This window comes from Lucilia sericata, unplaced genomic scaffold (genome assembly GCF_015586225.1).
Source record: "Lucilia sericata isolate MDLA Ls3-8-SP2 unplaced genomic scaffold, ASM1558622v1 Contig000017F_arrow, whole genome shotgun sequence".
NCBI lineage: Eukaryota > Metazoa > Arthropoda > Insecta > Diptera > Calliphoridae > Lucilia > Lucilia sericata.
Genome location: NW_023994056.1, coordinates 1250081 through 1268571, shown reverse-complemented (window position 1 = coordinate 1268571; position 18491 = coordinate 1250081). Strand labels below are relative to the sequence as shown.

The 18491-nt window shown below is 31.1% G+C and overlaps 2 protein-coding genes across 4 annotated transcripts; one reads left to right on the top strand and one right to left on the bottom strand.

Moving 5' to 3' along the window:
• Positions 1 to 9629: 9629 nt before the first annotated feature.
• On the top strand, positions 9630 to 13539 carry LOC119606575 (nuclear hormone receptor HR78). 2 transcript variants are annotated; one of them, XM_037960137.1, is made up of 4 exons: positions 9630 to 10420; positions 10519 to 10827; positions 11469 to 11774; positions 11838 to 13539. In XM_037960137.1, exons 1-4 carry the CDS (start codon positions 10393 to 10395, stop codon positions 13163 to 13165), a joined length of 1971 nt encoding a protein of 656 aa, XP_037816065.1. In that variant the 5' UTR covers positions 9630 to 10392; the 3' UTR covers positions 13166 to 13539. The 2 variants fall into 2 exon arrangements, with proteins under 2 accessions (XP_037816065.1, XP_037816074.1); XM_037960146.1 differs by having other exon boundaries at positions 10519 to 10821; positions 11838 to 13282.
• Positions 13540 to 15420: 1881 nt separating this feature from the next.
• LOC119606648 (probable aminoacyl tRNA synthase complex-interacting multifunctional protein 2) lies at positions 15421 to 18489 on the bottom strand. Of its 2 annotated transcripts, XM_037960202.1 has the most exons (5): positions 18214 to 18485; positions 17983 to 18099; positions 16203 to 16376; positions 15905 to 16133; positions 15421 to 15840 (listed from the first exon to the last, which is right to left on the bottom strand). In XM_037960202.1, exons 1-5 carry the CDS (start codon positions 18349 to 18351, stop codon positions 15464 to 15466), a joined length of 1035 nt encoding a protein of 344 aa, XP_037816130.1. In that variant the 5' UTR covers positions 18352 to 18485; the 3' UTR covers positions 15421 to 15463. The 2 variants fall into 2 exon arrangements, with proteins under 2 accessions (XP_037816130.1, XP_037816138.1); XM_037960210.1 differs by lacking the exon at positions 17983 to 18099 and having other exon boundaries at positions 15426 to 15840; positions 18214 to 18489.
• Positions 18490 to 18491: the final 2 nt, after the last annotated feature.

Genomic DNA, 18491 nt, shown 5'->3' with positions numbered 1-18491 from the left:
TCTAGTTCTGTTCTAGTTCTGTTCTAGTTCTGTTCTAGTTCTGTTCTAGTTCTGTTCTAGTTCTGTTCTAGTTCTGTTCTAGTTCTGTTCTAGTTCTGTTCTAGTTTTGTTCTAGTTCTGTTCTAGTTCTGTTCTAGTTCTGTTTAGTTCTGTTCTAGTTCTGTTCTGTTCCATTCTGTTCTGTTCTGTTCTAGTTCTGTTCGAAATATGTTCTAGTTCTGTTCGAAATATGTTCTAGTTCTGTTCTAATTCTGTTCTAGTTCTGTTCTAGTTCTGTTCTAGTTCTGTTCTATTCTAGTTCTGTTCTAGTTCTGTTCTAGTTCTAGTTCTGTTCTAGTTCTGTTCTAGTTCTGTTCTAGTTCTGTTCTAGTTCTGTTCTAGTTCTGTTCTAGTTCTGTTCTAGTTCTGTTCTAGTTCTGTTCTAGTTCTGTTCTAGTTCTGTTCTAGTTCTGTTCTAGTTCTGTTCTAGTTCTAGTTCTAGTTCTGTTCTAGTTCTGTTCTAGTTCTATTCTAGTTCTGTTCTAGTTCTGTTCTAGTTCTGTTCTAGTTCTGTTCCAGTTCTGTTCTAGTTCTGTTCTCGTTCTAGTTCTGTTCTAGTTCTGTTCTAGTTCTGTTCTAGTTCTGTTCTAGTTCTGTTCTAGTTCTGTTCTAGTTCTGTTCTAGTTCTGTTCTAGTTCTGTTCTAGTTCTGTTCTAGTTCTGTTCTAGTTCCAGTTCTAGTTTTGTTCTAGCTCCGTTCTAGTTCTTTTCTAGTTCGTTTATAGTTCAGTTCTAGTTAAATTCTAGTAACCTCAGTACTGCTTCAGTTCTTGTTCAGTTTTGTAATAGTTAAACTACATTTCTTTCTTCCCTCTTTCTCTTCCTAATATAAAACCAAATATCCCTTGGAGGAATATCAATAACAAGCCAGATTTATCATGTAATAACTTGACAAATTAACCACTATTTAAGGGTGGCAAATCTACTCATACATATTCAATTCACTACAACTCTCCCTTCCAATATTGTTTACAATTTTCCTGTCACCTGTAAACAAACTCAGAAATGAGTACAATAAAAAAAAAAAGGTTCTTAAAAATTTAACACGGTTTGAATACTACTTGCGTAAAAAGTAAATACAATTTGCTGAGATGACAGGCACAGTTAAACACAATTACAAATTGTAACTTGTTTCTGTAACTTGTTAAACTTAAGGCTACATTATGAATTTGTAACCTATAAAATACATATTTTCTTTTTTTATTATTGATTGTTATTGTATTCAATTTCCTTTTAAAGATAATAATCTTAAATATTATTTACATTTTAGCAGTTTAGTTTAAAAAGGCGCTACAAGGGAAGAAATGGTTGTTAAAGAAATTGGATTGTTTAAAACGTACACACAATTATGGACGAATTAGATTTTATGGCGAGAAAAAAATTTTAAAAAGATTTATCTCTATATTGTTTGCTTACAATTTTGTATTCACAGCTTGTTATAGATTTGATTTTAATTGATTTGAGGTCGTTTATCGACTTATTGCTTTAAATTTTTTTCTATTTTATTATTCAAAATTAACATTTCTCCCCCAAAACGAAATCTGTAACTGCTGGCCAGATTTAATTGCGTTTAAAAAAATTGTTTTTAATTAACTTTTACTTTTTAACACCTCCCCCTGCCCTCCTCTTAAATTTGCTAGCAATTTTTTGTTTCCGGCACATATTTTCCATAAATTCTTAACGTATCTCTGCTCTTATCTCTAAACTAATAAAATCCTTAAGACTGAAAAGTACAAATGAAAAAAACAGAACTTTAACACTTCAACACTTCTTAGGTTTTGTCATGGTTGATGATTTTATAGCAACAGGATGTCTTGAATGCTTTTTTATTAGATTTTTTTCCTTTTTTTAACAGATTTTTTTGGTTGTTTTTTTCCATATACAAAACAAAATATACTTTATACTTAACAGGACTTTTCTTTTATCAACACACGCCATCTCTCTTTTAGTAGTAAAAAGAATGCAAGAAAAAATTCATATTTACTAAATAAGAAATAAATTTTTTGTTAGAAAATCTCCCAAAAAAAGTAATACATTTTTTCTAGCTGACCAACGTTGAGGGTGTATTTCAGTTTCTTTTCTTATTAAGGAAAAGGCCACATAATCTGATGGTTTTATCGCCACTTGTTTGAACTTTGTTCTAAGACAGTTATAACCTTAAAATGTCTTTATTTGAAAACAGCAACATAAAAAAAGGAAAGGTTTTTCTATTGTGATGTTGTTACAACAAAATTTGACCCGTTTTTTATCCTATGAAATGTTAAGTAGCAAAGTGTAATATTGTTGTCGTCTAGCCACTCGGAATATATTCATTCATATTAACATAAGTAGCATCACTTAGTTTTGCCCCGGTCATAATCTGTTTGATTAAATAATAATACGCAGGCTGAAAATCTTTAAGGATTTGTAATCTAAATAAGCCAAACTTAAACAGAACTGAACTAGAACTAAACTAGAACTTAACCAGGACTGAACTAGAACTGAACCAGAACTGAACTAGAACTGAACTAGAACTGAACTAGAACTGAACTAGAACTGAACTAGAACTGAACTAGAACTGAACTAGAACTGAACTAGAACTGAACTAGAACTGAACTAGAAATGAACTAGAAATGAACTAGAACTGAACTAAAAATGAACTAGAACTGAACTAGAACAAGAACTGAACTAGAACTGAACTAAAACTGAACTAGAACTGAACTAGAACTGAACTAGAACTGAACTAGAACTGAACTAGAACTGAACTAAAACTGAACTAAAACTGAACTAGAACTGAACTAGAACTGTAATAGAACTGAACTAGAACTGAACCAGAACTGAACTAGAACTGAACTAGAACTGAACTAGAACTGAACTAGAACTAAACTAGAACTGAACTAAAACTGAACTAGAACTGAACTAGAACTGAACTAGAACTGAACTAGAACTGAACTAAAACTGAACTAAACTAGAACTGAACTAGAACTGAACTAGAACTGAACTAGAACTGAACTAGAACTGAACTAGAACTGAACTAGAACAGAATTAGAACAGAACTAGAACTGAACTAGAACTGAACTAGAACTGAACTAGAACTGAACTAGAACTGAACTAGAACTAAACTAGAACTGAACTAGAACTGAACTAGAACTGAACTAGAACTGAGCTAGAACTGAGCTAGAACTGAACTAGAACTGAACTAGAACTGAACTAGAACTGAACTAGAACTGAACTAGAACTGAACTAGAACTGAACTAGAACTGAAAAAGAACTGAACTAGAACTGAAAAAGAACTGAAGTAGAACTGAAGTAGAACTGAACTAGAAATGAACTAGAACTGAACTAGAACTGAAGTAGAACTGAACTAGAAATGAACTAGAACTGAACTAGAACTGAACTAGAACTGAACTAGAACTGAACTAGAACTGAACTAGAACTGAACTAGAACTGAACTAGAATTAAACTAGAATTGAACTAGAACTGAACTAGAACTGAACTAGAACTGAACTAGAACTGAACTAGAACTGAACTAGAACTGAACTAGAACGAACTAGAACTGAACTAGAACTGAACTAGAACTAACTGAATAAACTGAACTAGAACTGAACTAGAACTGAACCTGAACTGAACTGAACTAGAACTGAACTAGAACTGAACTAGAACTGAAAACTAGAACTGAACTAGAACTGAACTAGAACTGAACTAGAACTGAAACTAGAACTGAACTAGAACTGAACTAGAACTGAACTAGAACTGAACTAGAACTGAACTAGAACTGACTGAACTAGAACTGAACTAGAACTGAACTAGAACTGAACTAGAACTGAACTGAAAAAGAACTGAACTAGAACTGAACTAGAAACTGAACTAGAACTGAACTAGAACTGAACTAGAACTGAACTAGAACTGAACTAGAACTGAACTAGAACTGAACTAGAACTGAACTGAACTAGAACTAACTAGAACTGAACTAGAACTGAACTAGAACTGAACTAGAACTGAACTAGAACTGAACTAGAACTGAACTAGAACTGAACTAGAACTGAACTAGAACTGAACTAGAACTGAACTAGAACTGAACTAGAACTGAACTAGAACTGAACTAGAACTGAACTAGAACTGAACTAGAACTGAACTAGAACTGAACTAGAACTGAACTAGAACTGAACTAGAACTGAACTAGAACTGAACTAGAACTGAACTAGAACTGAACTAGAACTGAACTAGAACTAGAACTGAACTAGACTGAACTAGAACTGAACTAGAACTGAACTAGAACTGAATTAGAACTGAACTAGAACTCAACTAGAACTGAACTTGAACTAGAACTGAGTTGAAAAAATGATACTGAACTAGACCCTCTTCTGTTTTAAAGTGATTTTGAAGAAGTATGTGTTAAAAATGAAATCTTTGAATTAGATTTATAACGACCTATAAACTTTATTACTTTTTTCTTAATTTCAAGTATGTAAGTTGTCATTTCTTTTTCCCTTGCATCCTTAATAATGTAAACTATATTTACAAACTATTAATCCAACTACTTCTAGCTTCAGGAAATAGACATAGTAAAATTACATTTTCCAACTACATCAGTTACATATTTTGCATGACAAAGTTAATGCCATTTTTTATTCGTTCCAAATAAACTCTATTTGCGTTTAACACTTCTGACATCTGCTTAAAATATCTAACCAAATAAACTGCTAGCAGATTATAAGGAAAAACAGGGAATTTTTTTATAAAAGTTAAAGTATAATAATAAGATTTCTTTATAACCTATAAATTTGTATTAAAATGGCAAATATAAAAAAATCAAATCATGTAAATTTATGCTGCAGCTTAACGTGAATATTAGAAAAACAAATCCCTGCAAAAAAAAAAACGGCGCAAAAAAAAAACAAATTGATGTAAACACCCACAAATACAACACACATATGAGTCTTAGAAAGGAAAAAACAACAAACTCCTGATACAAAACCGAATTAATTGTGTCCCATATGTAGAGCTATAAAACATTTACACATTCTCTTACATTTATGGCTTCGAGGATTTTGCAACACACCCACCGCTTTCAAATCATATTTAATAATAAAAATAAAACGTTAAACAAAATTTGTAAAGCCTACTTTAAGGGTAAGTGTTCGTTTGTTGGGTGTTTAAAAATTATGCGATTTGTGTTCTTTTTTTGCCATTGTTTCAAAAGATTTTTTAACACATTTTTTTCCAGCTTGTCTTTTTGATATCAAACACTTAACACATTTCCCCCTGTGCTAGAGAGTTAGTTGTCTTTTGGAGGAGGTGGTGGTGGTGTTGTTTTTAACCACAAACATAAAGTACATCTTAAGTAGCTAATAAACGTTTTTTGTTTCTTACCAGTTTTTTCTGGTAATTATGAGTATCTTTTTTCCTAAGAGTACTTGCTTTGTGGTGTAATCTTATTATGAGTTTTCTGTCGGTTTTTCCTCCTTATTTTTGGGTAATTTTTAACATTTTATGGTTATGAGGAGGAAAGTCTTGCTATAGAAAGAAAGAGCTTATTATATTCATGATAATTTTCTTATGAAGTTATAAATTTCATAAACGATAAAAGAACAAGCAACCATTTAGGTTTGAGGGGGTCATTTTTAAATTTTGGAAAAAATAATAGTCAAATAAATTTAAATGAAAAAAGATTTTACCAAAAAAATGTTCAACACAAAATTCAATTGTGTTTTTATATTTTATCTTTTGAATGCGTTTTTTAATGGCTAATAACATTTTCAAATGGCTGCTGTATACAATAATGAATACAGAGTCCAAAAATGATAATAAAAAAATCACTATAACAACCTTAAATGAGCAGCATACAACCATCCAGTCAGTCAGTTCAGTTAAGTTTAACAATGTGTTTTGAATACTAAATACTGTGTGTTAAAATGTGTTTAATTTTGTTCTGCAACCAAAATAAAAACACTCACACACAACAATGCAATCATAGTTTGATATTAAAATAAATATAAAAAAATATAAAATGCCAACACTAGAGCATACTGTTCTGCAACTTCCGCTTCCCGAGTCAACAAAAAAATAATAAACACACAAAAATATGCAACATTATTATTGCTGTGATGTTATTGTTGGGTTTTTTGCGAGAGCTAATACCCTACAATCCTTAATAATTGTTAAATGGATTTAATAAAAAGTTTAAATAAGACCAACTAGGACAAGGATAAACATTTAATGAATAAAATAAAATGAATTAAAACTAAAGTAGAACTGAATTAGAACTGAACTAAAACTGAACTAGAACTGAACTAAAACTGAACTGGACAAGAACTGGACTAGAACTGGACTAGAACTGAACTAGAACTGAACTAGAACTGAACTAGAACTGAACTAGAACTGAACTAGAACTGAACTAGAACTGAACTAGAACTGAACTAGAACTGAACTAGAACTGAACTAGAACTGAACTAGAACTGAACTAGAATAGAACTGAACTAGAACTGAACTAGAACTGAACTAGAACTGAACTAGAACTGAACTAGAACTGAACTAGAACTGAACTAGAACTGAACTAGAACTGAACTAGAACTGAACTAGAACTGAACTAGAACTGAACTAGAACTGAACTAGAACTGAACTAGAACTAACTAGAACTGAACTAGAACTGGACTAGAACTAGAACGAACTAGAACTGAACTAGAACTGAACTAGAACTAGAACTGAACTAGAACTAGAACTGAACTAGAACTGAACTAGAACTGAACTAGAACTGAATCTAGAACTGAATCTAGAACTGAACTAGAACTGAACTAGAACTGAACTAGAACTGAACTAGAACTGAACTAGAACTGAACTAGAACTGAACTAGAACTGAACTAGAAACTGAACTGAACTGAACTTGAAAACTAGAACTGAACTAGAACTGAACTAGAACTGAACTAGAACTGAACTAGAACTGAACTAGAACTGAACTAGAACTGAACTAGAACTGAACTAGAACTGAACTAGAACTGAACTGAACTAGAACTGAACTAGAACTGAACTAGAACTGAACTAGAACTGAACTAGAACTGAACTAGAACTGAACTAGAACTGAACTAGAACTGAACTAGAACTGAACTAGAACTGAACTAGAACTGAACTAGAACTGAACTAGAACTGAACTAGAACTGAACTAGAACTGAACTAGAACTGAACTAGAACTGAACTAGAACTGAACTAGAACTGAACTAGAACTGAACTAGAACTGAACTAGAACTGAACTAGAACTGAACTAGAACTGAACTAGAACTGAACTAGAACTGAACTAGAACTGAACTAGAACTGAACTAGAACTGAACTAGAACTGAACTAGAACTGAACTAGAACTGAACTAGAACTGAACTAGAACTGAAATAGAACTGAACTATAACTGAACTAGAACTGAATTAGAACTGAACTAGAAGTGAACTTCAACTGAACTAGAATAAAACAGGAACTGAACTAGAACCAAAACAATTACGAAACTAAAACACTCCATAAATTTTATAGCATATCCCAAGGCAACAAATAAACCCAAAAAATTATACTTTACTTTTTTATGCAATTTACAAACGAACAAGTAAAATGTCATGTAATGTCACAAGACAAGCAGCATAAATGTAAATGTTTGTTGCTGAAAGGATTCAAATAACAAAAAAATATCAACGCACAACTCTCTGCATGTAAATTTCAGGTGACCACACGTGCTTTAAATAACCATTTTTTTCCATTCTACTAGTGCCACAACTCTTATAGCAACATTGATTGTGACACACAATCAAACTCGCAACAAATTCAATGATTAAGGACAGTCGTTTTGTTGTTGTTTTTGTTGCTCTTGCCTCAATTGCTGTGACATTCAGTCAAAGTTTTGTTTTGTGTTTTTTTTTTTTCGTTCCTGATTCATTTTCATTTGTGTCCTTTTAACCACTTATGTTTGTGTCATGTTGTTGTGTTATGATTTTTTTCGATTTCCTTTTTTTATTGTCCGTGTTTTTACTTGGGCAATTAGATGTTGAGCGAGTGTGTACAAGTGTTGAACCAAAGCGACACCTTTTTAAATATTCCATGTACATCGTAAACATATTTTCCGCCACAAGTTGATTTCATTGATTTTTATGTCATAAATTGTTTTCTTTTTTTCTCGCTATATGACTATTTTTTACGAGCACCGGACTTATTAAAGCAACAAATTATAATAACAATTAGCAAATCGAGGGATTTGTTTGGGTTTCATTTTTAAATTTTTAATGTTAAAGTGTAACAATTAGAAAAATTCTCATTTGAGTTAAAAAGCTACATTATTCCCTTTGTTGTGTCTTTATTATAAAAACATTTATATTATTGCTAATCAGTGACGCATAAAATTTTAATTGATATACAATTTATTTTATTCCTCAATTGATTGGCGATGTCCATATAAATATTAAATTTGTTTGTACACAAATTTAGTATGTACATTTATTGATGAAATTAAAGATATAAGGGAGATTTATTGAAATTCAATTAAATATGGTCAAACATTTAAGCAGTTTCCAAGGTGAATTAGAACTGAAAAAGAACCGAACTAGAACTGAACTAGAACTGAACTAGAACTAGAACTGAACTAGAACTGAAGTAGAACTGAACTAGAAATGAACTAGAACTAAACTAGAACTGAACTAGAACTCAACTAGAACTGAACTATAACTCAACTAGAAATGAACTAGAACTTAACTTGAACTGAACTAGAACTGAACAAGAACTGAACTAGAACTTAACTAGAACTGAACTAACTAGTTAGTTATTTTCTAATTTTTAATTATAATTTGTGTTATTACTATAGATATGAACAAGAAGTGAACTAGAACTGAATTAGAACTGAAGTAGAACTGAACTAGAACTGAACTAGAACTGAACTAGAACTGAACTAGAACTGAACTAGAACTGAAGTAGAACTGAACTAGAAATGAACTAGAACTAAACTAGAACTGAACTAGAACTCAACTAGAACTGAACTATAACTCAACTAGAAATGAACTAGAACTTAACTTGAACTGAACTAGAACTGAACAAGAACTGAACTAGAACTTAACTAGAACTTAACTAGAACTGAACTAACTAGTTAGTTATTTTCTAATTTTTAATTATAATTTGTGTTCTTACTATAGATATGAACAAGAAGTGAACTAGAACTGAATTAGAACTGAAGTAGAACTGAACTAGAACTGAACTAGAACTGAACTAGAACTGAACTAGAACTGAACTAGAACTGAACTAGAACTAGAACTGAATTAGAACTGAACTAGAACTGAACTAACTAGTTAAAAGTAGCAATATATTGTAGTTATTATCTATTTTTTAATTATAATTTGTATTATTAATATATTAACTTTTAAATTTTTAGATTTATTTAATAATTTTTTTAATAATTTCCATTAATTTCTTTAATATAATCAACAACTTTCATTTTTCCCCATTCAATGTAACAGTTTGTTTCAGTTACAACCTATACACCACTTTACTACACAAATTCACCTCTTCACCACACACACACCACTTGTTTGCTTAAAATCTACTCCCACCACATAAATAAACATACACAGAGTTGTATACATTTAGTAGGTTTTCTTTTGTTTTGTCATTCATTGTGAAAAAAGATTCTAACTTGTCGAGATGTCGTATTAAGAAAAAATGTGCTGATTTAAACAATTTTTAAACATTAAAAGCTTAAAAATAACATAAAATAAGACAAAATATAATAAAGTTAAGAAGACGGTTAATATTTAGCAAAAACCTAAACAAACCTATAATAAAAATAAACAAAAACCGATAAGGAGCTACTAAAGAAAAAAAGCCACCAACAAAGTGATTGACCTCGAGTTAAAAAAACAGCAGAAAAAATTAAAGAAAAACATACAAAAGTACAAATAAAAAAAAGAATACCAATCCAAGTGAAGCAACAATTTCTATGAGTAAATGTGTATGTGTGTTTGTTGTTTTTATTAATTTTTATGGAGTACTGAGTAGCTGAACTAGAAAACAAGTGCTCGCTTTACTTGGCTGCCTGCATAGAGCAGAGCATATATAGAGGCTGACGGGGCTGGTGCCACTGGCTCTTCTGCTTGTTGAGGGGGGTAAAGAAAAAGGTCAAGAATTTCAGTTAATACAAGAACGACAACAACAACAATAGCAACAGCAAAACAAGTAGCGTATGTGTTGTGCATTTATATTTTGTTAATTGTTCAACAATTGAGCAGTAGTAGACATACATAAATATTTGAAGAGAAACAACTAATACACCAGGTAAACTAGAAAAAGGTGAGCAGCATTTGCAGCAGCAGCACTAGGAGAAGTGGGTACAAAAGAGGGGGCTTATAAAGCTCCGACAATGGGCACAAGTAGTTTTCAAGCTGAAGGTGAGGCTCAAGGCTTTAAAATTATAAATTTATTGTTGTTGTTCATTTGTTAATAAGTTGTTTTTGTTATTCTTTTGTTCTTTCTACTTAAATTCTAGATAACAAATTATTTGTGAATCATAATATACAACCAACAAGTAGTGGCGGTGTTGCTGGTGCAGCTACTCCTTCAGCAACGAACAATATGAATGTGGAATTATGTTTAGTATGCGGTGATCGTGCCTCGGGACGTCACTATGGAGCCATTAGTTGTGAGGGCTGTAAAGGATTCTTTAAGCGTTCGATACGCAAACAATTGGGTTATCAGTGTCGCGGCGCTATGAATTGCGAGGTCACCAAACACCATCGCAATCGTTGTCAGTTTTGTCGATTGCAAAAATGTTTGGCCAGCGGCATGAGAAGTGATTGTAATTTTCATTTAATAATGTCGACAAACATTTTAACAAACAACAGTTTTTTGTTTTGTTTTTTTAAAGATATTAGTTGGAAAATTATGTGTTTGGAATGTTTCCCAGTCCTGGTTTAATTACTACTAACATTTGTCTAGTAAAAACGGTTGCTGGAGAGATTATGAACAAATAATAACAACAAGTCTTTTGAAAAGATTGTTAAAATTCCAAAAATTTAAATTTAATTACGGAATTAGTTTTTCTATTCTAATTAGAAAATTTTTTATAAAGATCTAACAAAACAATTTTCATTCAAATTCGATTCAAAAGAGAATGTTTTACAATTTAAACTAATCTTTCATAAAGAGGATTGAAATTCCCAAAATTTCTTATTTCATTTTTCAATTCTTATTAGAATCAGTTTTGAAAACCATTGTTTTTAAGATTGTACTTTAAATCAAGTTATTTAAAGTTACAAAAATTATCTCTCCCCTCCAGCGTTAACTGTTTAATTTCCCCTTTTAACTGTTTAAACACACTTTAGCTCTGCATGTTCATTTTACATACTAACACTATATAAATTCATCAAATTAATCCTAAACACTTTTTTAAACACACAAATTAAAATAAAAAAAAACTCTTCTTCCTCCTTCCTATAGCTGTACAACATGAACGCAAACCTATATTGGATAAAAAAGACCCAAATGCCGGCTCTACAGCAGGACAAACAACTGCACAGTCGCTTACCGTGGGAGCAGGGGGCAGTGGTGTAAAATCCTCAAATGCTAGTCCACAATTTCAACAGAGATCAAAGTCCTCTTCATCTTCATCATCAATATTTAATCATAATTTAAGTGCAGCAGCAGCAGCGGCGGCTGCCTCTAATACTTTTGCTTTGGATACTAGTAATTTAGGAGCCCCGGAAATATTTGGTTTAAATTTTGCCGAATTAACACAAACGTTAAGTAAGTTTTACATAATTAATTTTGCAATGAAAAAGTAAAATGAAATTTCTCTTCCTTAACCAGTACAACAAGCTCAACAGCAGCAGCAACAACAACAGCAGCAGCAACAACAGCATCAACAGTTAACAAATCAAGTTTCTGCCAATGCTGCTGCTAAACCTTTACATTATTCCCCTGAACCCAAACAACTTTTAACGGACAACGATTTGGAGGAGGACGAAGATGAGGGCGATTGCATTGATATTGATAATTTACGCAATTTTGCCAATGCTGCCTCCCAGAATAGCGGAAATAACCAAGAGGCCATTGATTATGCCATAACAATGGGTTTAAGAAATTTTGCCAAAACCGTAATTAACAATAATAATCAAAATATCAATTTCAATATGGATGCCTTGACCCCTAATCCCACACCAGCAGTGGGTTTAATACAAAATTCTCTAGACAAAAGGGTCATAGATAAGGCTTTGCAAATGTTGTTGCCCATTAAGCAACAATTGGATACCCAAATGGCCCATGAAGGCAATGGTTTAATTATTAAAAATGAACTAAATGAGGATGATGATATGGGTGATACCAGTGGCAATGAGGAAGAATTTATAACAGACTGCATGGATTTAGATGAGCAACAAAATCAAAGAGACTTTGTTATTAATGAGTCTATATTTGAGAATGATTTGATAGCCCCCGGCTATGCGAGTTTCAATCTACAGACACCCAATTTAGTGTCATCTTATTTCAATGTCCATTATGTTTGTGAGTCCGGTTCACGCATTATATTCCTTACTGTGGTATGGCTGCGTAAAGTACAAGCCTTTGTGGATTTGTCTCAGCGTTCACAAATCATTTTATTGCGCAATGCCTGGCCCTCTTTGCTGGCCGTTGCAGTGGCTCAGGTGCGCAAACTATCGCAAAGTACCATTATCAATACCCTCATCCACAATGTGCGCCAGCTGGCGGATATAGAAAAAATTGATCCTCACAGAATCAAAAAGCTAAGTGAACACATAGCCCGTTTGAACTCCTTTATCCAAACCATACAAGCACTTGAGCCCTCCGACATGGAATATGCTCTATTACGTCTCGCCTGTCTCTTTAATCCGCATGCGTTTCTGAGACGTAAAGAACAATCGGTTCGTGTTTATGTGCAACGTGTCCAGCAGTATGTTCTTAACAGTCTACGCAAACTGATTGCCTCTCAAGATTTACCCGCCTACGAAGCTGAGGAACGTTTTAATAGTTTAGTTCTCAACCTGATGCCGTTGAGTGCCTTTGAGTCAGACTCTATTGAGGATTTATTCTTTTCAAATCTAGTGGGTCAAGTGCAAATTGACAATATGTTACCGTATATTTTAACACTGAGTAGCAGTGTGGGAAACTTAAATTGTTAAGTTTTTTTTTTCTTACTTTCCGTAGCGTTATAGTAATTAATGTTAATGTTTTATTGTTTAACATTTTTAAAAAAGTGTTTTATTCTTTTCTTTTTATATCTTTTACTAGACTGATAATTAAATATATATATATATATATATATATATATAGATGACTATATATTATTCTTATATAGATAGAGTATAAAGTGTGTGTTAAAAACACTTTAAATAGTTATAGAATTATTTTGATTTGAAACATCTTGCAGAAAGAATATTCTTTCTTCTTATGTTTGTTTTAAGGATTCTTTGTGTAATTCTATAAGAATCTTTATAATTTAATATGTTAAAAATTGAAATAAAATCAAAAATAAAATGAATTTAAAATAAAAATTCCAAGATTTTTAGTTGTTTTTATAAAATTTTTAGTAAACTTTTGAATTTTTTGAAAATTTTCTAGAGAAATTTTAAGCTTCTAGTGAAATTTTGAATTTCTAGTGAAATTTTGTATTTCTAGTTAAATTTTGAATTTCTAGTGAAATTTTGTATTTCTAGTGAAATTTTGAATTTCTAGTGAAATTTTGAATTTGTAGTGAATTTTTGAATTTCTAGTGAAAATTTGAATTTCTAGTAAAATTTTGAATTTTTAGTGAAATTTTGAATTTCTAGTGAAATTTAGAATTGCTAGTGAATTTTTGAATTTCTAGTGAAAATTTGAATTTCTAGTAAAATTTTGAATTTCTAGTGAAATTTTGAATTTCTAGTGAAATTTTGAATTTTTAGTGAAATTTAGAATTGCTAGTGAATTTTCTAGTGAAATTTTGAATTTCTAGTGAAAATTTGAAATTCCAGTGACTTTTGAATTTCTAGTGAAATTTTGAATTTCTAGTGAAATTTTGAATTTCTAGTGAAATTTTGAATTTTTAGTGAAATTTTGAAATTCCAGTGAATTTTTGAATTTCTACTAAAATTCTGAGTTTCTAGGAAATTTTTAATTATCTAGTGAAATTTCGAACTTCTAGTGAAATTTTGATTTTTATAATGAAATTTTGAGTTTCTAGTGAAATTTTGAATTTCTAGTAATATTTTGAATTTCTTATTAAATTTTGAATTTCTTATCAAATTTGGATGATTTCGTGAAATTTCGAAATTTTGACTTTGTATTGGAATTTCTAGCGAAAATTTTGATTTTTAGTGAAATATTGAATTTTAAGTGTGATTTCAAATTTTCCAGTAAATGAAATTTTGAATTTTTATTGAAATTTTGAGTTGAAACCGAATTTTTTATTGTAAAATGAGTGAATAACGATTGAATTTCAATTTTTTATAAACAATAGTATTTTGATAATGATTTTAAACAAATGGAATTGCTAAGAATTTGTTATAAGAGGTAAATTTTGCAATTTGGTACGTTTTTGGAAAAAGTACTTTTTTGAAAAAGGTACTTTTAAAGAAAGATATTTTTTTCGAAAAGTCTAATATTTAAAAAAGTATAATTTTGATTAGCTAAAGCAAATACTTTTGCGGAAAGAGTATTTTTTGGAACATGTACATTTTAAAACATGTTAAGAAACAAATTTAAAAAAAATTCTCTAAATCCTTAAATAACTTTTAACAAAAATACAGATATGATCTAAAAATTGCTAAATTTAACGACTTGAAAATGATGGTGGGAATCTAGAAATGTTAGTTTTCCTAATTGTTACGTCAACACCTACAACTTTAACACAAAATCCTTTTTAAGAAACATTTCACAATGAAAATTCATATATGTAGACAAAACTGGCACTTACCTTAAAACAAAATGTTGCTATTTTCTTTCTTGAGTCTTGATTAAATTATCTTGAGTCTTGATTAAATATCTTGAGTCTTGAATAAATTTCTTGAGTCTTGAATAAATGTTCTTGAGTCTTGATAAATAATATAGTTTAAATGTAAGATGAATTTGAATATTGCATTAAAAATGATGGGGGGATTCATTAACAAACCTTTAAAACAAAACAAATAATAAAATGTTAGAAAAAAGGAAAGTCTCTTTAAATAACTACAAAGTCAACAAATTCACAAAACTACAACAAATAGAGTACAAGATTGGTTACTATCATTTCTAACTTAATCCCTAACAAAATATATTTTCCATTCCAACTACGGAAATTATATTCAATTTTTTACAAACCAATCTTGTTTAATTTCGTTGAATAACAATACTTACACTATTTCACCAATTTTCAGTGAAATTCAGCATTAAATTTTACTTAAACTTTTTAGAAAATCTCTTTCGTATTTTAGACTTGTCATTTATTATGTTTTTTTATGCATTTAAATCAAAGTATACTTTTCCGCTCTCTTGCGCCATTCGAGCAGCGCAGGTGTAAGATCTTTGTCGTTAATGGAGGGCATACGTCTTAAAGAACTGTGTACACCAATATCGGCAATAGACATTTCATCACCGCCAAAGTATTGACGTTTCTGCAGACGATTATTAAGGATTCTTAACATATTAGCCTTACTTTTGGGTGTGGTGCAACGTAATAATTGATAGCAAATGTCCAGCACAGCATCAATTTCATTGCAGAGAGGAGAATTTTCGTAACGATATTCTTCGGGACCAACACGACCCAAATAACGTATGATATTAACCTCACCATAGATGGGAACATACATAGTGGGAGAACTAATCATTTCGGTGTGTTCACCTGGAATAATAAATAAACAAATAAATAATTAAAATTATATAATTTAAACACTAATAAAACTTACAGTTTTTCCAGATCAAAGTAATATTGATTTTGGGTAATTTGGTATTAACTTTAACAGCTTTTAAAGCTGCTTCAAAAGCTTTAGCCTCTTTGCCAATATCGTTCATGGTGGAGTGTGTAAAGGTTTTTACATCCAAAGTAAATAAGTCTTTCCAGGCATTTTTCATAGCCAACAAGGCATAAGGTATAAAATTGGGATGACCATTAATGACCACATCATGTAAAGGTTCCTGAGTTGAAACAAAAAAAAAAACTTATTAAAGCAAACACTTTCAACATTTAGTATAAATGATAAATACCTCTTTGAGACCACCATTATTTTTTGTTGTGAATGAGGTTGTAGTATGTTGTGGACCTTTTGAGCATAGACCCAAAGTAGAACGTATGCCAGCCAGTTGTTGTTTTAAATCATTCAACTGTTGCATTACCTTTTCTTGTCTTAAAGCCACATTTTGGGCATCATCACCAGAGACCTTTTTGTTGGGATTATAATAAATATTAAAAGATATTTTAATTACTAAAAACAAAATCAAATAACTTTTAATTTAGTGTTTAATTTATTTCACTTTTTAGGTTAGTTTTATGACATATGAATTAAAGAAGAAAAAGAAGCAATAAGAAAAAGCACCTCCGCATTCATCTCTTCTGTCTGTTGTCACTACTCTACTCTACTGTATACGGCAATATCACGTAGTTTGTGGCCTCAAAAAAAAACACCACCACCTCTTAAGAACTATTCAATAAACTAAAAGAAAAATGAGCAGCAAAACAAAAAGCGAAAAACACAAAACGCTAGAGTTGCCAATCTTCAGATGAGATCTGGGAAAGAGTCCGATAGGGACAAAATAAGAATTTGAAATAAGGCATCTAGACAATTTAAAGAATGGAGGAGATTGTTAATGAAAAAAAAAGGAATTAAAATCTAGTTCAGTTATAGTAGTTTTAGTTCCATTCTTCAGTTCAGTTCTAGCTCAGTTTTAGTGCGGTTCTAGTTCAGTTCTAGTTCAGATCTAGTTCAGTTCTAGTTTAGTTCTAGTTCTAGTTCAGTTCTAGTTCAGTTCTAGTTCAGTTCTAGTTCCGTTCTAGTTCAGTTCTAGTTCAGTTCTAGTTCAGTTCTAGTTCTAGTTCAGTTCTAGTTCAGTTCTAGTTCAGTTCTAGTTCAGTTCTAGTACAGTTCTAGTTCAGTTCTAGTTCAGTTCTAGTTCAGTTCTAGTTCAGTTCTAGTTCAGTTCTAGTTCAGTTCTAGTTCAGTTCTAGTTCAGTTCTAGTTCAGTTCTAGTTCAGTTCTAGTTCAGTTCTAGTTCAGTTCTAGTTCAGTTCTAGTTCAGTTCTAGTTCAGTTCTAGTTCAGTTCTAGTTCAGTTCTAGTTCAGTTCTAGTTCAGTTCTAGTTCAGTTCTAGTTCAGTTCTAGTTCTAGTTCAGTTCTAGTTCAGTTCTAGTTCAGTTCTAGTTCAGTTCTAGTTCAGTTCTAGTTCAGTTCTAGTTCAGTTCTAGTTCAGTTCTAGTTCAGTTCTAGTTCAGTTCTAGTTCAGTTCTAGTTCAGTTCTAGTTCAGTTCTAGTTCAGTTCTGGTTCAGTTCTATTTAATTTACGGTTCAGTTCTAGTTAAGTTCTAGTCAAATTCTAGTTCAAGTTCAGTTCTTATTCATTTTGAGTTCAAGACAAATATTACCCCATCAATTGACCAAAAAAGCATTTCCACCAATTGGCAACCATAATTTGCAAAACAATCAAAATTCTATGAGAAATTTCCAAAAATAGCTCAATGAAAGAGAAAATGAAATGAGACCAGCTGTTACATTTCATTGCAGACATAAAACCAATGAAATGTTAAGTTAACAGAGACAGGTGTTAAATGTTAGTGAATCCTTAAAATCTAATGTTAAGTGAAATTTATGATAATGGAATATTGCATTAGTGAGTTTATAAATGGGTTATATATTCCACGTTTTAGCCACGCCTCTATTACTAACACACTAACAATAATTAATTTGCAGAATTAGTGAACATGATAAATTTTGATTAGTAAAAAATGCAATTTTGGTATTAGAACGCACAAATAGAAATGTATGTAGTTAACCTTAAGTAATTGTTGTATTTGCAAACCCAGTTTATCCAAATCTAGGGGACAACACGTGCTAACAGCAGAGGCAGTGGTTGCAGACGTGGTCTTACCATTTTTTATATTAAAAAAGCCCTTAAAAATAATATAGAATTTGAGAAAAATAAACACACCAATTTATTAAAATAAAAATGAAAGACGGAAGAAATTTGTCTTGCTACTTTTGTATGTGTCACAAAAAAAACTCACATTGAAATTATTTCTGGCGGCAGCAGCCCCACTGACGCTTTCCACAGCATTTGCAGACAAACTGATATTTTTCATTTCATACATACACTTGGGCACATTAATATCAAATTGTGGTAGCAGGGTTTTTAATTCATACATTTTTTAACACTTTTATTTGTTTTTGGGGATTAAATTAATTATTTTTTAATTTTTTTCACTAATTTTCACGAGCACACACAATTTCGTCAGCTAAAATTTTCAACTATTCACTAATAACTGATAGCTGGAGGGAAAAAACA